The sequence below is a fragment of the Coenobita brevimanus genome, chromosome 110, assembly GCF_032717465.1.
Source record: "Coenobita brevimanus isolate Jiangsu-jjx chromosome 110, ASM3271746v2, whole genome shotgun sequence".
In the NCBI taxonomy this organism is placed as follows: domain Eukaryota; kingdom Metazoa; phylum Arthropoda; class Malacostraca; order Decapoda; family Coenobitidae; genus Coenobita; species Coenobita brevimanus.
The window spans coordinates 3,624,448-3,644,943 of NC_137063.1; the positions used below are offsets into that span (position 1 = coordinate 3,624,448).

At 41.9% G+C, this 20,496-nt stretch overlaps 1 protein-coding gene across 1 annotated transcript in view; it reads right to left on the bottom strand.

The window, feature by feature from the left end:
• Positions 1-6,189: 6,189 nt before the first annotated feature.
• Positions 6,190-20,496, bottom strand: part of LOC145417481 (tribbles homolog 2-like) — a 149,764-nt gene continuing 135,457 nt past the window's right edge. Inside the window, exons 4-5 of the mRNA XM_080286190.1 lie at positions 8,925-9,107; positions 6,190-7,506 (exon numbers count right to left, since the gene is read on the bottom strand). Coding sequence (XP_080142316.1) covers positions 7,188-7,506; positions 8,925-9,107 — 502 coding nt within the window. The 3' untranslated portion in view covers positions 6,190-7,187. The remainder of the gene's footprint in view (positions 7,507-8,924; positions 9,108-20,496) is intronic.

Sequence of the window (20,496 nt, forward strand, 5' to 3'; positions counted from 1 at the left end):
AAGGATCTTATGACAGCAGTCAAGCTGGCAGACATGATCTACCCGGGAGAGCAAGTCCAGCCCCTGCGAGACCAATCACCTCTGGTGGCTCTCGAATGGATAGGCATTAAGAGATTATATTTGCTCAAAGTGCCTGTAAGCCAAGAAACCATTTACAACGCTGGGTGGTAACCATATAACCAAATCATACGTGCTCCCTACGTGTCTGCAAGTGGGTTGGTGGAGGATTAGTGCCCCTCCCCGTAAAACAAATAACTCAAAGTCAAATGGCCACTCCTTACGGGATTATGGCGTCTGGCAATAGATAGATAGAGTGTAACTATTGCAAAAAGCCAGGACATCATATGTCTGAATGTCATCAGTCTGGATGTAAAGTGTCAAATACAGTACTATATTTCTATTACATTTACAAGGCCCTTGTCTCACTACCATACCTGTGCAGTAAAAGAAGAGGATATTTGCAGGCTCAAACGTACGAAAATGACAATGATTAGGTGGATGTGCAGTGCGTCCTTGAATGTGAAGCCTGGGGGAGCTAGGTCTACAATGGGACAAATAATAGGAAGGATGGGACTGGAGTGTATTGGTATTGTGATGAGGAGAGGTAGATTCAGACAGTTTGGAAATGTGGAGAGGATGGGGGATGACAGTTGGGTGCACAAGGCGAGGAGTGTGAACGTTGGAGGTAGGGTTGCACGAGGAAGACCGAAAAAAAAAAAAAAAAAAAAACTGGGACGAGATCATAGAGTGTGACTGAATAGGGAGGCTGCCAGAGATCGAGCTGCATAGAGATGGCAGCAATTAGGTGACCAAGCCCCACGCATGCAAGCATGTTGGAGCCTTTTTAAATGAAACGAAAAGATTAACAAGGCCTATTTCTTCTGTCCCAGCTAGGAATCATTCGTCCCAAAAGATTTCCCTAAACCAAAACAGACTTAATTCATAGCCAGAAACGTCTAAGTCAAAGCCTGTATCTGTAGCTAGAATATAATTATCAGACCCTCCACCAATTTAATTATTTATTTATTTATTATTATTATTTTTTTTAGGGTACTATCTCTGGTACTAAAGGAGTGAAGGTACCCATTAGACTTATGAGATACACAGGTGTGGCCCAAAGTGTTTGGATGAATCTTGAATTTCTGGACTTTGTCTTGATACCTCCCATGAATGTGTTATTGTTCGTGGCATGAGTGATGGGAAACAACGTGTGCATAAATTACCACTACTGATTTGTTGTTCCTAGACCCTCCTTTCTTGACCACTCAGTGTAGGGTGGCTCTCGCATATTGCTCATTGCCCATGACTGGAATAGATCTCATCTTAGGCATTGCAGGAGCAATAGTTGTACGTGTGTGAGGGTGACCAACGCACCCTTGCCTGAGAGCCCCAATCCGGCAGTAGAACAGGAACAGCCTCTTTTGTTTCCGTTGTACACGGTCACAAGGGTGTGTGGTTTTCCCTTGGCTGTTCAATGGCTGGGGTTATGAGAGATATCAAGACAGAGTCAGATTGAGTGAAGCTGATGAACAGTGAAGAGTGGGTATTTCAAGTCTGGTGTACCGTGATGCTGTGCTTGCTTGTAGCGAACAGGATCTTTGCATACTGGTTCTGAGTTTGTGAATGTTTGAGAAGCATCTTTGAATGTATGTGTGGATAAGATTGTAGTAGTAGTAGTGGTAGTAGTTTCCTAGCCAGTCTGGACGAAGAGCCCCGAGTCCCAAAGGAAGGTCACGACCGAGACTCGGTTTTCCCAAAGACCGGGCTTTCCCAGAAGGTTGTTGGAAGAGGTGTCACATTGTGATGTGCTGATGAATGAAGAGACTTGTATCAGCATGAATTCAAGGATTAAGTGAGTAACAAAAAGGAAGTCAAGAGAGAGCAGTAGAAGAGGGATAGTTAACCCTTCACTGTGACATATTGCCAGTTTATTCCACAGGAATTTTTGTTAGTCTCTCAAAACAAGATGACTATAATTATCCTACATGAAGACTGGTGGCATTGTGGACACCAGTGAATAGATATGGTCGATGTGAGAAAATGTGGTTCTGAGGTTGACAAAATGGATGAAGGTATCTTTGGAGATTTCTCCATTTGATTTTTGCCTACATGTGGCAATGATGCAGTGTTAGAGTATGGGATCCCACACTGGGTTTGATATTTGACCCATCATATGAATCATGCAGGCCAAGTGTGTATTCATTCCTATTGTTACTCTAGCACTGCAACATTGCTACTTGGATGCAAAAGTCATCATGGAGGGAAAAAACGGCAAATGCACAGCACATGACAAGGGTTGCCTGGTTGTACCACTGTATACACTTGGTAGGTAATGGCATTATCCCATAGGCATATGTGAAGCACATCTACAAAGAAAAATAAATTTGTATTATTTAGTTTTTCATGAAGTATTCAAAGGCTTAAATGATGCATGAATGGCTGTGTGGACACATTACTTCCCTGTTGTACTCTTATCTTTTTCATGATCCTACCTCACCCGATCCCATTGGTGGAAATCAGAATCTGGATGATGATGTGAAAGATTAGCTATCTATCATTTTATTCAAGACTTATTATTTAAGTTTGGTATGTGGTAATTTGGCAGATACTTTAGTAAGAATGGATGCTTTGTACAGCTTGACACTGGTTTTGAAAGCAATGGAAAATACCGTAGTTAACATATGCAGGAATATTCTCTGAGCTAAAAAAGAAAATTTGCAACCTGGAGTGAAAGTAGACTGCAGATCAAAGTACATGCCAACAGCACATGCTGTCATTTTCAGACATAAACCATCATCACTCAACCTGTAACTTCTTGCTACTGGTTAGGGTTATTTCGATTTACCTCCAGATGACTTTTTTCTGCTTAAAGCAAGACTAGAAAAGGCGGAAGAGGTTAAAGAAGGGAAATAACATATACCAAGTAGTCACAATTCTTTTTATTATAACATGGAATATTCACAGTACATTATATACAAAAAAAATATATATATACATGAGCATCCTAGCCTGATATATGGTATCCAATAGGGCTTTATACAGATGGGATGAGATTGGCAAGGTGTTAGGCAGTCATGTACAACTTGGTAGAGATGCTACTAACCACGTTTGTCCTCACTGGCTTCAGAGCATCAGTAACTGCAAAACATTACTCCTGCAGCAATGACCCTCTGCCAAGTCTCTACCACTCTGTCATGTTACCTCCAGTCAATACCTTGCCTGAGTAACTTGTTAGGGGCCAGACTGTAATGTGTAATCAAGTATCTCTCTCCTATGAATGAAGACTGGAGAAACTATTCATCTTTATCTAAGTATTTCCCTCCAAGGAATGAAGACTGGAGAAACTACACTCTTGATTTACGTATGTACTGCAACTCTCCCTGATGCCACCAGGCACAATGTGAGGCAGTACAGTCCTGTTTTACCTCCAGTATGCACTCATGGGGACCAGCACAGAGTCTAACCCCTAGGCTGAGCTATGACCACTGTGATGGGTGCTGTGTTTGTTCACCTTGGCTCGGTTTAATATCTTGTCCTGCATTTGCGGCTTAATATTCAGTTGCTGCTGTATTTTGATCTCTGGCTTTGTGGGAAATGGCCATTCCTACATTTTCTTTCTAAAGTAATTCTAGAGTAAATGATCATTTTCCTTGACTGACAACATTTCCACAGCATTATTGTGGAGGACTGCATCTGTCCAAAATGATCGCTACAGAACACATCTCTAGAACCTGAATTTCCAGTTTTTAATTCATAATTCAATGGTATGTTTCATATATGGAATATACATGCACAATATATTCACGTGCATCTTGTATAAACATTGCTTACATTTAGGTATTACTGAATTCCTAAAAAGGGCTGCGGGAATGCATAGTTACATGAAAACGAACAGCATATTCTTTGCTGTGAATCTACCTCTAAGATGTATAGAATGGATGATAAATACCTAGCCACTCTGACTAAGGAAAACACAGTATAGCACAATCTGAGATCCAATAATACAGCATACAGAGTACAGACATAATGTACAGTGCAGCAGAACACAGTACCAACTGCTGTAAGAAACTGTAACCAAGCAGTATTCCAGCATCATGGTGAACCTCAAACACAGGCTACTATCACCTGATTCATAGCTATGTACGTATAGCCCAAATACCAGATGTACCAAGTGAAAATAAGCAATGGCCAACTCACAGAATGATAAGTTTTAATTTGGTTACCTTTCATATTTTCATCACAGTGAAGTCTGACATGTCTGCTTCATAACCAGACGTCCTACGGCAACTTCACTACACTTCATTATAAACACCACCACGCTCAAAATAATATAAATACAAAACTACTCATTAAATGAAACTCAATATATACATAAATCACAAGGGGTCAGGGGAAGGCATTACATCTTGAATCTTATAACAAATTCAATTGCTTCAGTCTAAAACAACTGCATTACTAAACTGTGTTAAAGACTAGCATTGGGGGAGGAAAAAAAAAATCATTCTGCAAACAGAGCAAAGGAAAAGCAAATATGATGCAATTATACAATAAGTCCAGTGTTACCTATGTACAGGAGACACAAAGAAACCAATTCCCCCAACAATATCAATGCCATCAACACCTGCAGACCCTCAGGGGGTTTGCAGGGAGAAGATTCAACCCGGTGTGACCCCATAAAACAGGACCTCCCGGGCAGAAACGAGTTGGCCTCTAACTTCATCCTATACAGCTTGGAAATTGCACTAGAGGAGTCAACTTCATTCCCCAGACAATGTAAACACAATCATATGGGTGCTAAAGCAGCGACTCATTTAGTTGCTACGCTTTAAAACTGCAGATATGAAAAAATAATGCGACTTATCAAGCTACCAACGCCTCTCATGTTACAAATGACCACGTTTGCATATTAATATCCTTATTGTACACATGCATACACTCACTGGCAATTATACAGATACAGACATCCACAACTAGTTACTATGGCAGGTTGGACAACCACCAGGAGTGTTCCCCATGTGGCCACACCCTCCTACTGCTTAAGTTTGTTCTTCACATGAAGTGTGTCTCATAGAAATACAAAGTACAGTATATGAAAAGCATAAAAGAAGAAATTATACTTCAACAACAACTAAAACAACAAAATTCTGTTAAAATTTTCAGTAATCTATATAAAGTACCACTGACAGAGGTAACCAGTATCAATGAAACAATAGCAAAAAAATATTACTAGGGAATAAAATGCTATAATGCAGTCAAAATACTTAGTACAGTATGAAAATCATACTTGTATCATAATTACTTGTAATTTATTTACTATTTTCACAATTCTATAGGATCCATGACACCTTATATATACCATATCTAACAGAAGTGCAACAGCATTACAGAGATGTCCTTCGTGAGAGGACGTGTTGTCATTAACCAGAGCAAAACCTCTGTCTGACGTGAGAGCTGGGAGTTAACAGTACAGTACCATGGAGGGAGCAGCTTCTGTCACACTATACACTCACTAAACACTCACACTACACAGCACACACACACTACAACTTACACTCTAGTCAGTAATCTTGTACTTTAACTTGCCATTGATAGAAAATATCTTTTAAATTACATTCAAGAAAGAGGTAAAGAACTTATTTTACTTTTTTTTTATGTCTTGCACTTGATCGTAAAACACGATAATGCTATGAGGATCACTAAGAATATTCCTCAAGAAAAAAGAATGCATCTTCAAGCACAAACACATCAAACCTTCAGTCCCTGGACCTCACCCCTCAATATTCTCATCTTCCCTGCCAACCAACGCTGAGACTAATGCATATTTTACTGAACCCTGAAGATGCATGTTATCACAGATTTTTATTTTACACATAATTATGCTCTAGTTTACACCAGAACACTCCCTAAGGACCTTTTATATATAGATAAATATATATATATATAAATATATATATATATATATATATATATATATATATATATATATATATATATATATATATATATATATATATATATATATATATATATATATATATATATATATATATATATATATATATATATATATATATATATATATATATATATATATATATATATATATATATATATATATATATATATATATATATATATATATATATATATATATATATATATATATATATATATATATATATAATTTTTGCCCTGCACTGCTCATTAGCTGGAGTCTGAAGGACTTCTAACAATCCATTTACTATAATTCCTTTCAGCTAATAAGCCTACAAGGGCAGCCAGCACATAATAATGTTATATAATGGACCTGTTGGTTACCCTTGTTCAAAACAGAGGTTACATTTTTTGATATAGAAAACATTTATAAAATCCACACTTGGACAATATTTAAAATCCTACAGGACAGGCATCTGAAGTTAATTTATGACAGTGAAGATACTGTAATAAAGGCTTAGTCAACACCAGCACCTTGTGTGTTCCTTTATGTTAACTGGAATATAGGATGTCCTTGTTATAAGTCACCTTTTATATAATTCATTTATGTTATGAGTTCACATACATTAAAAGAAGATTTACTATTTAAGTTCAACTGCAACCAATAAATCCATTTCAGAATTTCCCAATTAACAGTGCCAGTATCAGTTGTATGTAAAAAACTGTAATATTCTGGAACACATCCTTGACTTACAACAAGGATTGATTGTGTTAGTGACCTGTGTGGCTGGCCCTCTCCCCATCTTGTCCCCCTTGGCTGACAACATTCATCTTGTGGTGGTACAGTATACCTTATGATACAGTGAAACCATGACAGGTTATTACTTTGATACTCCTCTCTACTTACTGACCAGTGCAATTAGGTGACACAGACAAGAGTTCACTCCCTGAAGCCTGCGTGGCACCTATACTTCTAGCCCTGCATTCTGTCAACATTCAAGACCTAATGATGATATACTGTACTTGGTGAAAATCTGTTAAATTATTACCCTCTGAGCATCTTAGAACAGATGACACATTTTTGCACACAGATACACCAATGACTGGATGTGCACAACTTAGATCAGGTGTTGTATCTACATGAGGTAAACAAAGTGCCAGACTGCTGTACTTTTGGACGACCCTGACGACTAAGGTGATATGGCAGCTGTGTGGACATGGGCGAGGGGGGACAAGTGCTGCTACTGGCTGCTCTACAGACCAAACAAGCTTGGTCCATGTGTGGCAGAAGTGGGTGGGAACTTGTGAGAAAGGTTATGTGTGGTGGGTGGAGGTGTGGGAATGGAGGGAACGGTATGGTCAGTGGGGTCCCTGGCCGGGTGGTCACGAGGAGGCCGAGTGAGCCAGGGGTGTGAAAGAACGTCCTCGGCAGGCAGGCGGCGGGCAGGGTCGCGGCGCAGCAGGGCAGTGATCAGATGCCGGGCACGGGAGCTCACCCACTCAGGAACCTTGAACTCTCCACACCGGATTTTGGCAAACAGTGAGGACGTATCAGAATCGTGGAATGGATACCTGTGGGAAAAAATTAACAGTTAGTATTTAGTCTATCACATGACCACCCAAAATGCAACAAAAACAGGATATCTTACATACTTACATTAATAATTACTGACAGTCATACAAAATGCTGACAGACCAGTTATCAATCAGTTCTCACCAGTCTTGGATATGTGCAGGAAAAGTAATGATTTAAGTGATACATAGTTTCAGCTTCAAAAAAGAGAGGAGAATATTGATTTCTAACTTCAAAATAATTTCATAATAACCAAGTGCAACTTTTAGGTGAAGATGACTGTAAAGACAGATTGTTACACTGTTTAGAACTTAATTATGAAATAGCTTTAAATAAGAAATGCCAATAAATACAACATCAACATAATAACTCTCACTGCCAAATCAAATCCAACAAATATAATCACACCTTGCAGATAAAGAATAAAGCATATCTATACCTGGTAATGTACTTCAGATCAGATGTCAAACCCATGCATATTGTTTGGCTTGATAACCTATCTATAACTTACACATTACAGTATACATACATACATATATAGATATACATATATATATTTATATGTGTGTGTGTGTGTGTGTGTGTGTGTGTGTGTGTGTATGTGTGTAACACACTCTTAACCCATTTGCTCCTCAAAATAGGAAGGAACTGGGCATTTTCAAAATTGATAAAGAAAGGAACCCTGGGGAAGGGACCTATGAGCTTCGCGACTATGAGCCAATAGGTGGAGGGTGGTACGCTTAGTACCCTTCCAGCAAAATCTCTCACACAGGAACTGTGGGAGCTAATTGGTTAAACATTGTCAGAAATAATGCCTTGCTACCATCACGCGGTTTTAATTAAATTTTGATATACAGTACTTCTAGAACTGGATTTCATCAACCCTCCATGCAACTAAAGGTCTTTTCTACGATGAATGAAATAGTCTGGGGATAGGACGAAAAAAGTACAAACTACATCATTGTGCAAAACACTCGTCACTGCCAACATCCACGCATGGATGATATTTGACATTCAAACAACTAACCCCCAAAATAACGTCCCCTCCCCCAGCAGGCGGATTACCTCTTCTGGAAACCGAATATTTTTACTGGAGATGAGCACTGGGCGCGGTACATTGTGCTCCAATATGATCAGGCGGCTCCAGTGCCCAGCTATACAAATTTCCCCAAACTCTCCCGGTCCAGCAAAGGAGCGGGAGGGTTTACTGCAGGAGGGCTATTTTAGTTTGCATTCCACTGAGTTCATGTTCAGTCAGACATGTACGGCCAGTAACTTATTCCCTGAGTGACATTACGTGAACAATATAACCCGAGTCACCCCACGGATGTAATGCCTTAAGGACCACAATTGGATGAAACCCCTAACCCGCTAAACCATCCGGAGTCAACAAGAAAAAGTGACCCTCCATACGCACCTGCCGACCAGCATAGTGTAGAGCATGACCCCGAGGCCCCACATGTCCGCCGCCCGACCCGAGTAAGAGGATGATGTGAGGATCTCTGGCGCCACATAGGCCGGACACCCGTGCTTGTCCGCCAGCCAGTCCTCGTCGCCAACCAGCACACTGTCCTCCAAGCTCTCCAGTTCAAGCTCTTGTCTGTCAGAGAAAAGGAAAATTGTTAATTCACGTGAAAATAATATACGGACGACAACAATAAGTATAAACAGAAGAAACAATATTAAGTTTATTCAAATGATGATAAATATGGCTGACAACAATAACTTTTGATGGGTGGAATACTAAAATTATTCAAATGAAAATAATATATAACTGACACTAACAAATGTCAGTGACTGGACCAAAAAGGGTCGGGGAGAACAGGACGCTGCGGTCGAAATTTGACAGTGAGCAACTGACCTCAAAACTGAATCACTTCTTGCCAGCCCCACACACAGTGCATGTGTCAAATCTGATACAAATCAGATCTAACATCCGTCAGATAAAGCCGTGTCCTGAATTCTTACCTTGATCCGTGACCCCCATCTCTGACCTGCACCAAATCGAATCATTTGTACCCATCCCCACTTCTGTCAAACGCCCAAGTTTGATGTAAATCGGATCAGTCACTCATGAGGCATTCTGCTCACAAAGATACTGTACCTACACCGATGCACTGATACTGTACATACACTGAACCAGAGTTATCACGATTCCATATGACTGGCAAACAGAAAACAAAATTCATGTTAAGCCAAAATTACATTTTATTGTTTGGATATCATGGAGAAATCTAGGAAATGACATATAACTTCCTGTACGCCAAAAAGACTGCTTAGGTGGGGGGGATGACAAATAGATTTCCAGATAAACTCGCTGCCGAAGAGGAAACGGTGGGTGGAACTGCAATGACGGCACGACAAAAGTGAAACTATATATATATTATATATATATATATATATATATATATATATATATATATATATATATATATATATATATATATATAATGTATTAAAGACTCTCTCTCTCTCTCCCTCACGGATGGCAGGGTACGTCACTCACAGCTAATGGCCATTTCCCTAAATATGCCCGGGAAAGGGGAAGGGGAGGGGAGGAGAGGGAAAGGAAATAGGAGAGGTGAGATACGGAGAAATGGGTACAAATGTGGTACATGGGGAGGAGGAGAATTAACGACTAGGGAAGAGAGGTATGTGGAGGGATGAAGAGAACAAAAAGAGACAGGGAAAAAGAAGAGGAGGAGGAAGGAAAACAAACATCGACACGGCCATTGCCCCATAAAGAGGCCGAGTGCTATTGACAAGGGTGTGATTATAGCCTCTAAGAGTTCCAGAAAAGGATAACAAGCAGAAGAGAGGGCAAGAGGGGTACACACACACACACACAAACACACACACGCACACACACACACACACACACACACACACACACACACAAGGGAGGCAGCGATATGAGAGGAATGAGGACCCTACGGAGGAAATTCTCTGGAACGTTCTCAAATCATTACCAGGAACTGCTCTCTCAAGGCTTCAGACAAAATTAATACCTTCCCTTTGCCCGCCATATCAATTTCAGGTACGCACGTGAGAAGAGACCATGTGTGTGTGTGTGTGTGTGTGTGTGTGTGTGTGTGTGTGTGTGTGTGTGTGTGTGCGCGTGCGCGCGAGAAGTCGTGTTTGCATGAAATTTAACAAGCATTGGTCATGAGGTAGGAACGAGTCTCCTTGGTTACTAGGCGAAACAAACCTTCAATCTGACTACACTTCGCCACTACCTAAGTTCAAAGCGGTTAGTGATCGATGTCAAAATAAGCACGCTATGTTAGTAACGGTTTTACGTAATAACTTCTTTAAACTGGTGTTTTATTAATCCGTTTACTGTTCCTATTACCAGTTCCTATTTACTATTCCTATTACGCTGTTTGAGAAGAAAGATATTTATAAGTATACATGGGTGAGACAGGAGGGTGGAAGGGTTGTTGATAGAGCCTTGATGGACTATGTGGTTGTGTCTAGGAATGTAATAGGAAGATTGTTGGATGTGAGAGTTCTGAGAGGGGAGGGTGGAGGTATGTCTGACCACTACCTGGTGGAGGGAAAGTTAAGAGTAGGTAAGAGATGGGTGAGAGCTAGGAGGGTTAGGTGTGGCAGGGAGGTTTTGAAAGTGAGTGAGTTGGATAAAAGAGAGAAAAAGATAGAGTATCAGGAGAAATTGAAAGATGAGTGGAACGCAGTGAAAGATCGGGAAAATGGCAGCGTGGAGGAGGAATGGCAGTTGTTTAAGAGTGCTGTGGTGGGGCATGCAGAAGAGGTGTGTGGTGTGAGACGTGTGGGTGGTGGTGTAAGAAAAGGAAGTGAATGGTGGTGCGAGGAAGTAAGTATGGCTGTGGCTGAGAAGAGACGTGCATATGAAGTGTGGCTGCAGAGGAAGGATGAGATGTCATATGAAAGGTATAAGGAAAAGAGGAATAGAGCGAGAAGGGCTGTGCGTGATGCTAAAGTGGCAGCAGATGAGAGGTGGGGTAGGCGGCTGACAGAGAATTTTCAACAGAATAAGAAAATGTTTTGGAAGGAGGTGAAAAGGGTGCGAAAGGGAGAGTCTGGGAAGGAAGAACGAGTAAAAGCAGAGGATAGAAGGATGTTAATTGAGATGGATGCAGTAAGGAAGAGATGGGCAGAGTATTTTGAAAGATTGTTAAATGTAGAGGAGGAAAGGGTGGCTGAGATTGTGGCAGATAGAAGGGTGCAAGGAATAAATGTGTTGGGAGAGTTGAATGATTCTTTGATCACGAAGGAGGAAGTGGAGAAGGCAGTAAAGGAGATGAAAACAGGGAAAGCTGCAGGTATGGATGGGTGTGCTGTGGAATGCCTGAAGGGTGGTGGAGTGACTATTGTTGACTGGTTAGTAAGATTATTGAATGTGTGCTTTGAGAAAGGTATGGTGCCAATTGACTGGGCAAGTGCTTGTGTGGTTCTGTTGTATAAAGGCAAGGGTGATAAGTATGAATGTACTAGCTTTAGGGGTATAAGTCTGTTGAGTGTTGTAGGTAAAGTGTATGGTAGAGTGTTAATTATGAGAGTTAGAGAGGGTACAGAGGGAGTGATTAGTGATGAGCAGTGTGGCTTTAGGAGAGGGAGGGGATGCGTTGATCAGGTGTTTGCTGTGAGACAAGTGTGTGAAAAGTATTTAGCGAAAGGCAAGGATGTGTTTTGGGCATTTATGGATTTAGAGAAAGCGTATGATAGAATTGATAGGGAGGCTTTGTGGACTGTTTTAAGATTGTATGGACTTGATGGTAGGTTACTAAAAGGGGTGAAAAGTTTTTATGTAAATAGTAGAGCGTGTGTAAGAGTGGGAAATGCTGTGAGTGATTGGTTTCCCGTGAGAGTGGGGCTGCGACAGGGATGTGTGATGTCGCCTTGGTTGTTTAATATTTACATGGATGGTGTTGTAAGGGAGGTGAATGCAAGAGTTTTAGGTGGTCTGAGTCTAGTAAATGTTGATGGAGGAGAGTGGAATCTGAATCAACTGCTGTTTGCAGATGATACTGCACTGGTGACTGATTCAGAGGAGAAATTGAGACAGTTGGTAGAGGAGTTTGGAAGGGTGTGTGAAAGGAGGAAATTGAAAGTAAATGAGAATAAGAGTAAAGTGATGAAGTGTACGAGGTTGATAGATGGTAGGGGGATGAATATAGTTTTGAATGGTGAGTTGCTTGAGGAGGTAGATTATTTTAAATATCTAGGGTCACATGTTGCTGTGGATGGAAGAATAGATGCAGAAGTGAAGTTTAGAATAAATGAAGTAGGAAAGGTGCTGGGAGGAATGAAAAAAGTGTTTAAATGTCGTTCGCTTAGAATGGATGTAAAGAGAAGGCTGTATGAGGGTGTTGTGGTACCGACTGCATTATATGGGGCTGAAACATGGAATATGGGTGTAGCAGAGAGGAAAAGTTTGAATGTAATGGAGATGAGATGTCTGAGGAGTATGTGTGGAGTGACGCGTATGGATCGAGTGCGAAATGATGAAGTGCGAAGGAGAACTGGAGTTGTTCGGGAGATGGCTGGTAGAGTTGAGCAGAGGGTGTTGCAATGGTTTGGGCATATGGAGAGAATGGATAATGAGCGATTGGTGAAAAAGATAACTAGATCTGATGTGAGAGGTGTAAGACTGAGAGGAAGACCATGAATAGGATGGATGGACAGTGTGAAGAGAGCGCTGGATGCGAGAGGGATGTCTGTTGAGCAAGGAAGAGTGGCTGTGCGTGACAGAAATAAATGGAGAGAAATTGTGAATGAATAAGTGATGACGCAGCCCTGAGGGGATATTCTCCCGCATTTGGTCTGATCAGCTAGTCAGGTCAGGTGCGGGTAAGGGGATGGGTCTGTTATGATGTGGCAGGGGTAAACCAGTTCTGCTGTCGGGCCCTGCTGTGGATGTCACTGCTTGCATTGCGCAGTTGACCCTTGTGCGGTGTGATGCGGTGAGGATCTGTCCGTTCTCCCCTTTGGGGCTAAGATGCGAATGAATGTGTTTGAATGGATGAGTAAATGGAGAGTGAGTCGTCCTGTCTCGGCTACCTCCCTTTCCTTGGGGGAAGCAGCCTAGGTATATAGATAGATAGATTACCAGTTTTATTCAATTTCGGGACATCTAGTGGTAAAAGGAAAAATCAAGGCTATATTCAACTCCAATTCGAAAAATCTGAAGCTAAAAAAAAATCGTATGGAGATATCGGAGACTCAGTAAGAATGGCGTCCACGAATTGAAGGGGTTAACCGACTTCGTATCACAAACACTTACCATAATTTTTACCATCACCATAAAGGCCTCTCCACACAGCCATTCTTACATATTTCTTATTAACTGGTTCCATCTCAGTCCATCATATTTACCGATTCTCTCTCTCTCTCTCTTGTCAAGCTTTCCCAACACTTTCTCTGGGTTGACAGTTACCATATCCTAATTGTTTGTTCTTATAAAAAAAAAAAAAAAAAAGGAAGAAAAGGAGAGAAAAGCGATTTGCCCACGTAAATTTTCTTAAGTGTGGTGATGACACTTCAACTCTAAATCTCCCTTATCTTCAAATCTTCCCTAACTGACCGAAACACGCACACAAACCACTGCACAGAATCCCATTAACCCCTCCGCCATATTTTCTTTAACAACAATTTATGCCTACATTTCTGGTGTTCCTAAGTAATACTGAGAAAGGTAATACAATGCCAGAAAAAGTGGTTGTCTCTATTCACAGTAACTTTCAAAGACACGCAACAACACTCCACTTACACCTTTCCAATAATTTCATCTAAAATATTCCTCGCTGTTAATTCATGCAACAGGCGATAAAAGAAACATTTATGTATCCCTTTTAAACATTTATTTATAACTTTCCATAACCACTCAGCTGCACAGACCGAATACCCACGAAAACGAACGCGTCAAACACATCGGCGGGAGAGAAAAAAAAAAGAAGGCGGATTTCCTTCTTTCTTCCTTTTGTGTTTCTTTTGCCACATTTCACCGGTACCACACACCTCCCGGATCCGGTTACGACACGGGCTGAGGCAAGAACGGCGACCTGCGACCCGAGATTGCAGTGAAGGAGTCGGTTGGGCTGAGCGGCAGTTGAGAAAAAGCCGACCCGTTCGATTTCAACCACAACGGGCCGTATTCTCGTAAGCTTATGAAGCGCTCGTAATCCCTCTCCCCCAGTGATTCATTTTGCACAGTACACCTTCTAATCCTCTTGCATATTATTCGTGCAAACTATGATGATAGGGTATTACAAACATTGAATAACATACAGATTATCTATGCGACGTAAGCAAAATAAGTCACTAGTTACGAAAGTGTCATGCCAACGACGCTACGAAACAATCCGCACTTTCCAGCCAGCGCGAATCGTTGCGTTAGGCGAGCTGGTGTTGACATCTTTGCAACGGTAATTAATCTGCTGGCCACGAAACATTTGCCATTTTTAATCTTGCAACTGCAGATTGATTTTGCTCAACGTAGGTCACAGAATTATCGTAACTTTCCCACTACTATTAGTTCCCTTTTGTGGTGGCACATCGTCTTATGTTTTAATTATGAGTCGTGCTTAACAAGTATGAAATTAGTGTGCTTGATTAGGTTATTATAGAGACCTGATAAACGAACGCAGAGTCCTTTAGGTAATACGTTAATTTCAAAAAATGAACACAATAATTATATAACCTTACATAACGTGTTTTTAGCGTAGATAACTTAGTAATGATCAGTGTTTTAGGATTATAGTGAAATTACAGTGAAATAGCCTATAGTGATGATAAATATCCTAAACGTGAAGGGCATTGTAATTTAACGGACTGCCATATTTAAATTCCACGGATTCAATTTTTCGAAATGTTATATAGAGGAGGAAGTAGGATAGGATAGGATTAAACCGGAAGTAGGCTTGCTTGTGAGTCCTAATTTCAAAATATAATACTACGGCTATACATTTCGAAAAATTTAATCCTTGAACTCTAAATCCGGTAATCCGTTAATTCAAAATGGCGAAATGTGAAGGTGTTATAGAAGTTACTGGTAATAATGATGATGGTGAGAGTGATTACTGTGTGCATGGTAAGAGTGAATGTGATTATGGTGAAAGTGAAGTGTAAATTAGTGAAAATATTAGAGATTACTGGTGAGATTTTGATAAGAGCATTGTGATAGCATTCTGAGGTACTGCTGATTCTTGTTAACTTATCTTTGACACACACACACACACACATACATACATACATACATATACATACACACAAACATACGGAATACATACATACACACATACATACATACACATACATAAATACACACACACACACAAATTCAAGGGAAATGCTAGACTCCTAATTAAAACAGCTACCCAGAAACACAGAGAAGCATCCTTTCAGCTTTTCCTCGCCTCCTTCAAATGATAAACACAAATATTTATAAGTTTTTAAAATCACAAGTATTTTTCCCTGGCAATTTACTCTTCTCTACCATCAAGTTTAAAATTTTAGACCGTTTGCATCTGAATATCCTGTTTCATTTAAATTTTACCGGTTCGTGAGAGAAAGAGAGAGAGAGAGAGAGAGAGAGAGAGAGAGAGAGAGAGAGAGAGAGAGAGAGAGAGAAAGAGAGAGAAATACATTTTCGTCGAATCACTTTATGAATCATTCCCAACATTTTCAGCTTACACTATGATAGTCTCTATTCTCCTTTCACACTTTCCTGTAAAATGTCCACGCCAGTTTTTCTATACGGCGTGGTGTTCTTTCTGACTTTTTCCTGCCGGCTTCGGCTGGAGGGTTTGGAGGGCGGGGGAGAGCCTTCTTCTTTGCTATCCTTATCTAATTCTAGTATTTCAGTTACTCTTCTAGGAGCTGCCTAGCATGGGCCAACCGGCCTACTGCAGTTATCCTCTCTTCTTATGTTCTTATTTTACTTTTAATATCAATCTTCTTGCCTTCGACTGGTTTTAAATTGAAAGAGTAACGCTTTTCCGTTCCGTGAAATTCAAGGATTCGTCTCGCCGTAATATTTTCAACACAGTGCTACCTCTATCACCAGACGCCGACCACTGCCTTCATTTCCACAGAGGCCAATGCTACGTAATTACCAGACGACTACACTCCATCCATTTCACCTTGGTCTAAAGCTGCCATCTCTCCATTTTGAATTCCGCGCTACAACACGATACGAGAACACGTCGCTTGTCACGAAGAAGTGGTATGGAAATCACGAATATCCAGTGTAAGGTAGTGTTTTTATTCTACTTTGAGCTGTGACAAGTAACTCAAAAACGAAAAAATAAATATTCGTTCCAATATTTTGAAGTAAGATGAGGTAATATTATTTTTTACTGCGAAGAGCCGAATTTAACTTTATTCTGCCTCCTACCATTTCTTTACTACTAAACTTTCTATATAATGCCTTGGTATTTTATTTTATTTATTTAAAGGATATTCTTATGTGCTGACAGATTTCACGTAAATAATATGGACGGGTATCTTAAGGTTTGATGGGCAGGGATATATTTTGAGAGAGAGAGAGAGAGAGAGAGAGAGAGAGAGAGAGAGAAAGGGGGGGGTAGTGGTGTGACATCCGTGTGACGCAACGTAACAAACACCACCTCAGCAGCACCTTGGCTCCACGGCCCTGACACCGTAACACTGGTGGTGACGCTAACGCCCTCACCCCCCCCCGTGTGTGTGTGTGTGTGTGTGTGTGTGTGAGAGAGAGAGAGAGAGAGAGAGAGAGAGAGAGAGAGAGAGAGACGAGGCGGGGATGTAAAGAAGCAGGGTGTGGTGGAAGTATGGACAAGAGAGGGTGTGGCCACTGAGGGGAGGGGAGGGAGTGGGTGAGGGGGAGGGGGAGGGGAGGGTGTAGATAAGCAACCAGCGTCTCTCCCACAAGTTTTGCATCACTGACAAATATTTTAACAGCAGCACTAGCAGTACACCCCCCCAACCCCACCCCTACCCCCCTCCCCTCAACCCCTCCAGCCACACCCTTCCCGCCACACACACACACACACACACACACACACTATGGATGGACGCACAGTCATCTATTTGTACAGTTAGGAGCAAAAGTCTGTCTCCAATTCCACTACTCTCTCTCTCTCTCTCTCTCTCTCTCTCTCTCTCTCTCAAGAATCATGTATGACTAATGGAACTTGCCAGGATTTACTACGCTATACATACATACATATATACATACATACACATACATACATAAATACATACATACAGGTACATACATACATACATACACAAATACTTAACTACCTACTGTACATAAATACCTACACACATACACATATACATACACACATATGTTGGTTAATACGATATACAGTAGGGTAAGGTTGTGTGTGTGTGTGTGTGTGTGTGTGTGTGTGTGTGTGTGTGTGTGTGTGTGTGTGTGTGTGAGAGAGAGAGAGAGAGAGAGAGAGAGAGAGAGAGAGAGAGAGAGAGAGAGAATGGTAGTCATCACGCAACAAATAAGCAGTTGGGTTGCAATTCAATTACCAGAAGCCTTGACTCCAATGATAAGCAAACTACCACTACCAAACCTCACCGCCGTTTTCTGTGCGATTTATTCTGGACTATAAACTTCAAATATACTGCGATTAAAACACACACACATACATACACACACACACGTTACGGTAGGTATGGGATGTAAAATAAATCGCTAAGGTGTTGTTATTAAGCTCCCATGCCACTTGAGAGAGAGAGAGACAGAGAGAGAGAGAGAGAGAGAGAGAGAGAGAGAGAGATTATACAGGTGTGTGTGTGTGTGTGTGTGTGTGTGTGTGTGTGTGTGTGTACAGTCACCTTGGCCAGTTGGTGCACACACAGTTATTCCACCCACGCTCACCACGCCCTCCCGTACACACACACACACACACAGATACATACATACACTACACAAACATAATAGCCCACACATACAGTCTCTCTCTCTCTCTCTGAAGGCAGTAATATCCACACACGCACACAGAAAAACACAGCCCTAACCTAGCTCAACTTACTCTGTGTAACTCTCACTCTCTCGCTCTCTCTCTCTCTCTAATCTGCCAAAGCATTTCCCAGTCTACACACACACACACACACACACACACACACACACACACACACACACACACACACACAGGCCTTGAAATAAAAACTCCCTGAAAAACACCGCTGGCCCGGGATACAAGGTTACACACACACACACATTTATCCTCAGTTGCTCTAACTTACATACATATATATCTTGAACACGCTATGTTTGTTACACACACACACACACACACACACACACACACACTTCCAAAACACCTGTACATACATATATTGAGAGGTTAGCGAGAGAGAGAGAGAGAGAGAGAGAGAGAGAGAGAGAGAGAGTGAAAACGGTGTGGAAACTAAGAAGGCGAGGGGAGACATGTTAGAATAGGGCCAACTATGGTATGGGTATTTGTGGAAACGTGGTGGGGGTTTAGACTGAAATGCACGGAGGGAGGGAGGGAAGGAAGGAGAGAGGGGGAAGGTAGGCGCTGATGGATGGATGGATAGATGGATGGATGGGTGAATTGATTGATGGACGGATGGATGGATGGATGGGTGAATTGACTGATGGATGGGTGAATGGATGGATGGATGAATTGATGCATGGATGGATGGATGGGTGAATTGATGCATGGATGGATGGATGGGTGAATTGATGCATGGATGGATGGATGGATGGATGGATGGATGGATGAATTGATGGATGGATGGGTGAACTGATGGATGGATGGGTGAATTGATGGATGGATGGGTGAATTGATGCATGGATGGATGGGTGAACTGATGGACGGATGGATGGATGGATAGATGAACTGACATAAAACAGGGAAGAAGGATAGATGAATTGAGATATGGAGGGGAGGAAGGGAGTTGGGAGAAGAGGGAGGAATGGAGGGAAGGGGTGCGGAGGGCGGGAGGGAAGGGATAAGGAGAGGAGGGAGGGAGGAAGGGAGGGAATGGAGGGAGGAAGGAAGGAAGGAAGGGTGGGGGTGACTACAATATATTTAGGTGAAGGTTACGGGAGCAATCTTACCCCAATTCACTGTCCCACATCAATCCCATAATTCCCCCCCCCCTCTCTCAACCCACTGCACTGAGGGAGGGAGTGGGGAAGGGAGAGTAGGTAGGGATGGAAGTGGGGAGAGGAAGACTGCGATAAAAAGTGGAGAGAAATTAAGAGGAGGGGAGGGGGAGGAAAGGGGAGGGGGAGAAGTGAGACGGGGAGAGACAGTGGAAGGGGAGTATAGAGAGGAGAGGGAGGGGGAGGATGTGAGGTGGAATAAGGGGTGAATGGGGAGGAGAGGGGGTGAGAGGGAGGAGAGGAGGGGAGGGGAGGGGAGTGACACCTTCGCGTCCCCAACCCTGGCAGTCACGGTCCCCCCCCCCCTGCGGTGACCACGGGGAGGGAAAGTTGCAGTGCTGGAGGTGAAGGGGGAGGGGAGGACAGTGGAGAGAGAGAGAGAGAGAGAGAGAATGTTAAGGTGGAGGAGGGAGTGAGGAAAGGTGGATGGAGAGAAGGTGCGATACTTGGAGGGGACGGAGGGAGTGGGGGAGGGAGGGAGGGAGTGAGGGGTGACTAGTCAGTAGCGTCGCTTAATGTAGGTGAAGGTTGGTAACATCGAGGCCACTACACATACCATTACACACACCACCACTACACTACACTACACACACCATTACACACTACACTACACACACTACACTACACACATCATTACACACACCACCACTACACTACCCTGCACTACACTACACTACACACACCATTACACACACCACCACTACACTACACTACACACACCATTACACACTACACTACACACATCATTACACACTACACTACACTACACACACCATTACACACACCACCACTACACTACACTACACACACCATTACACACTACACTACACTACACTACACACATCATTACACACTACACTACACTACACAC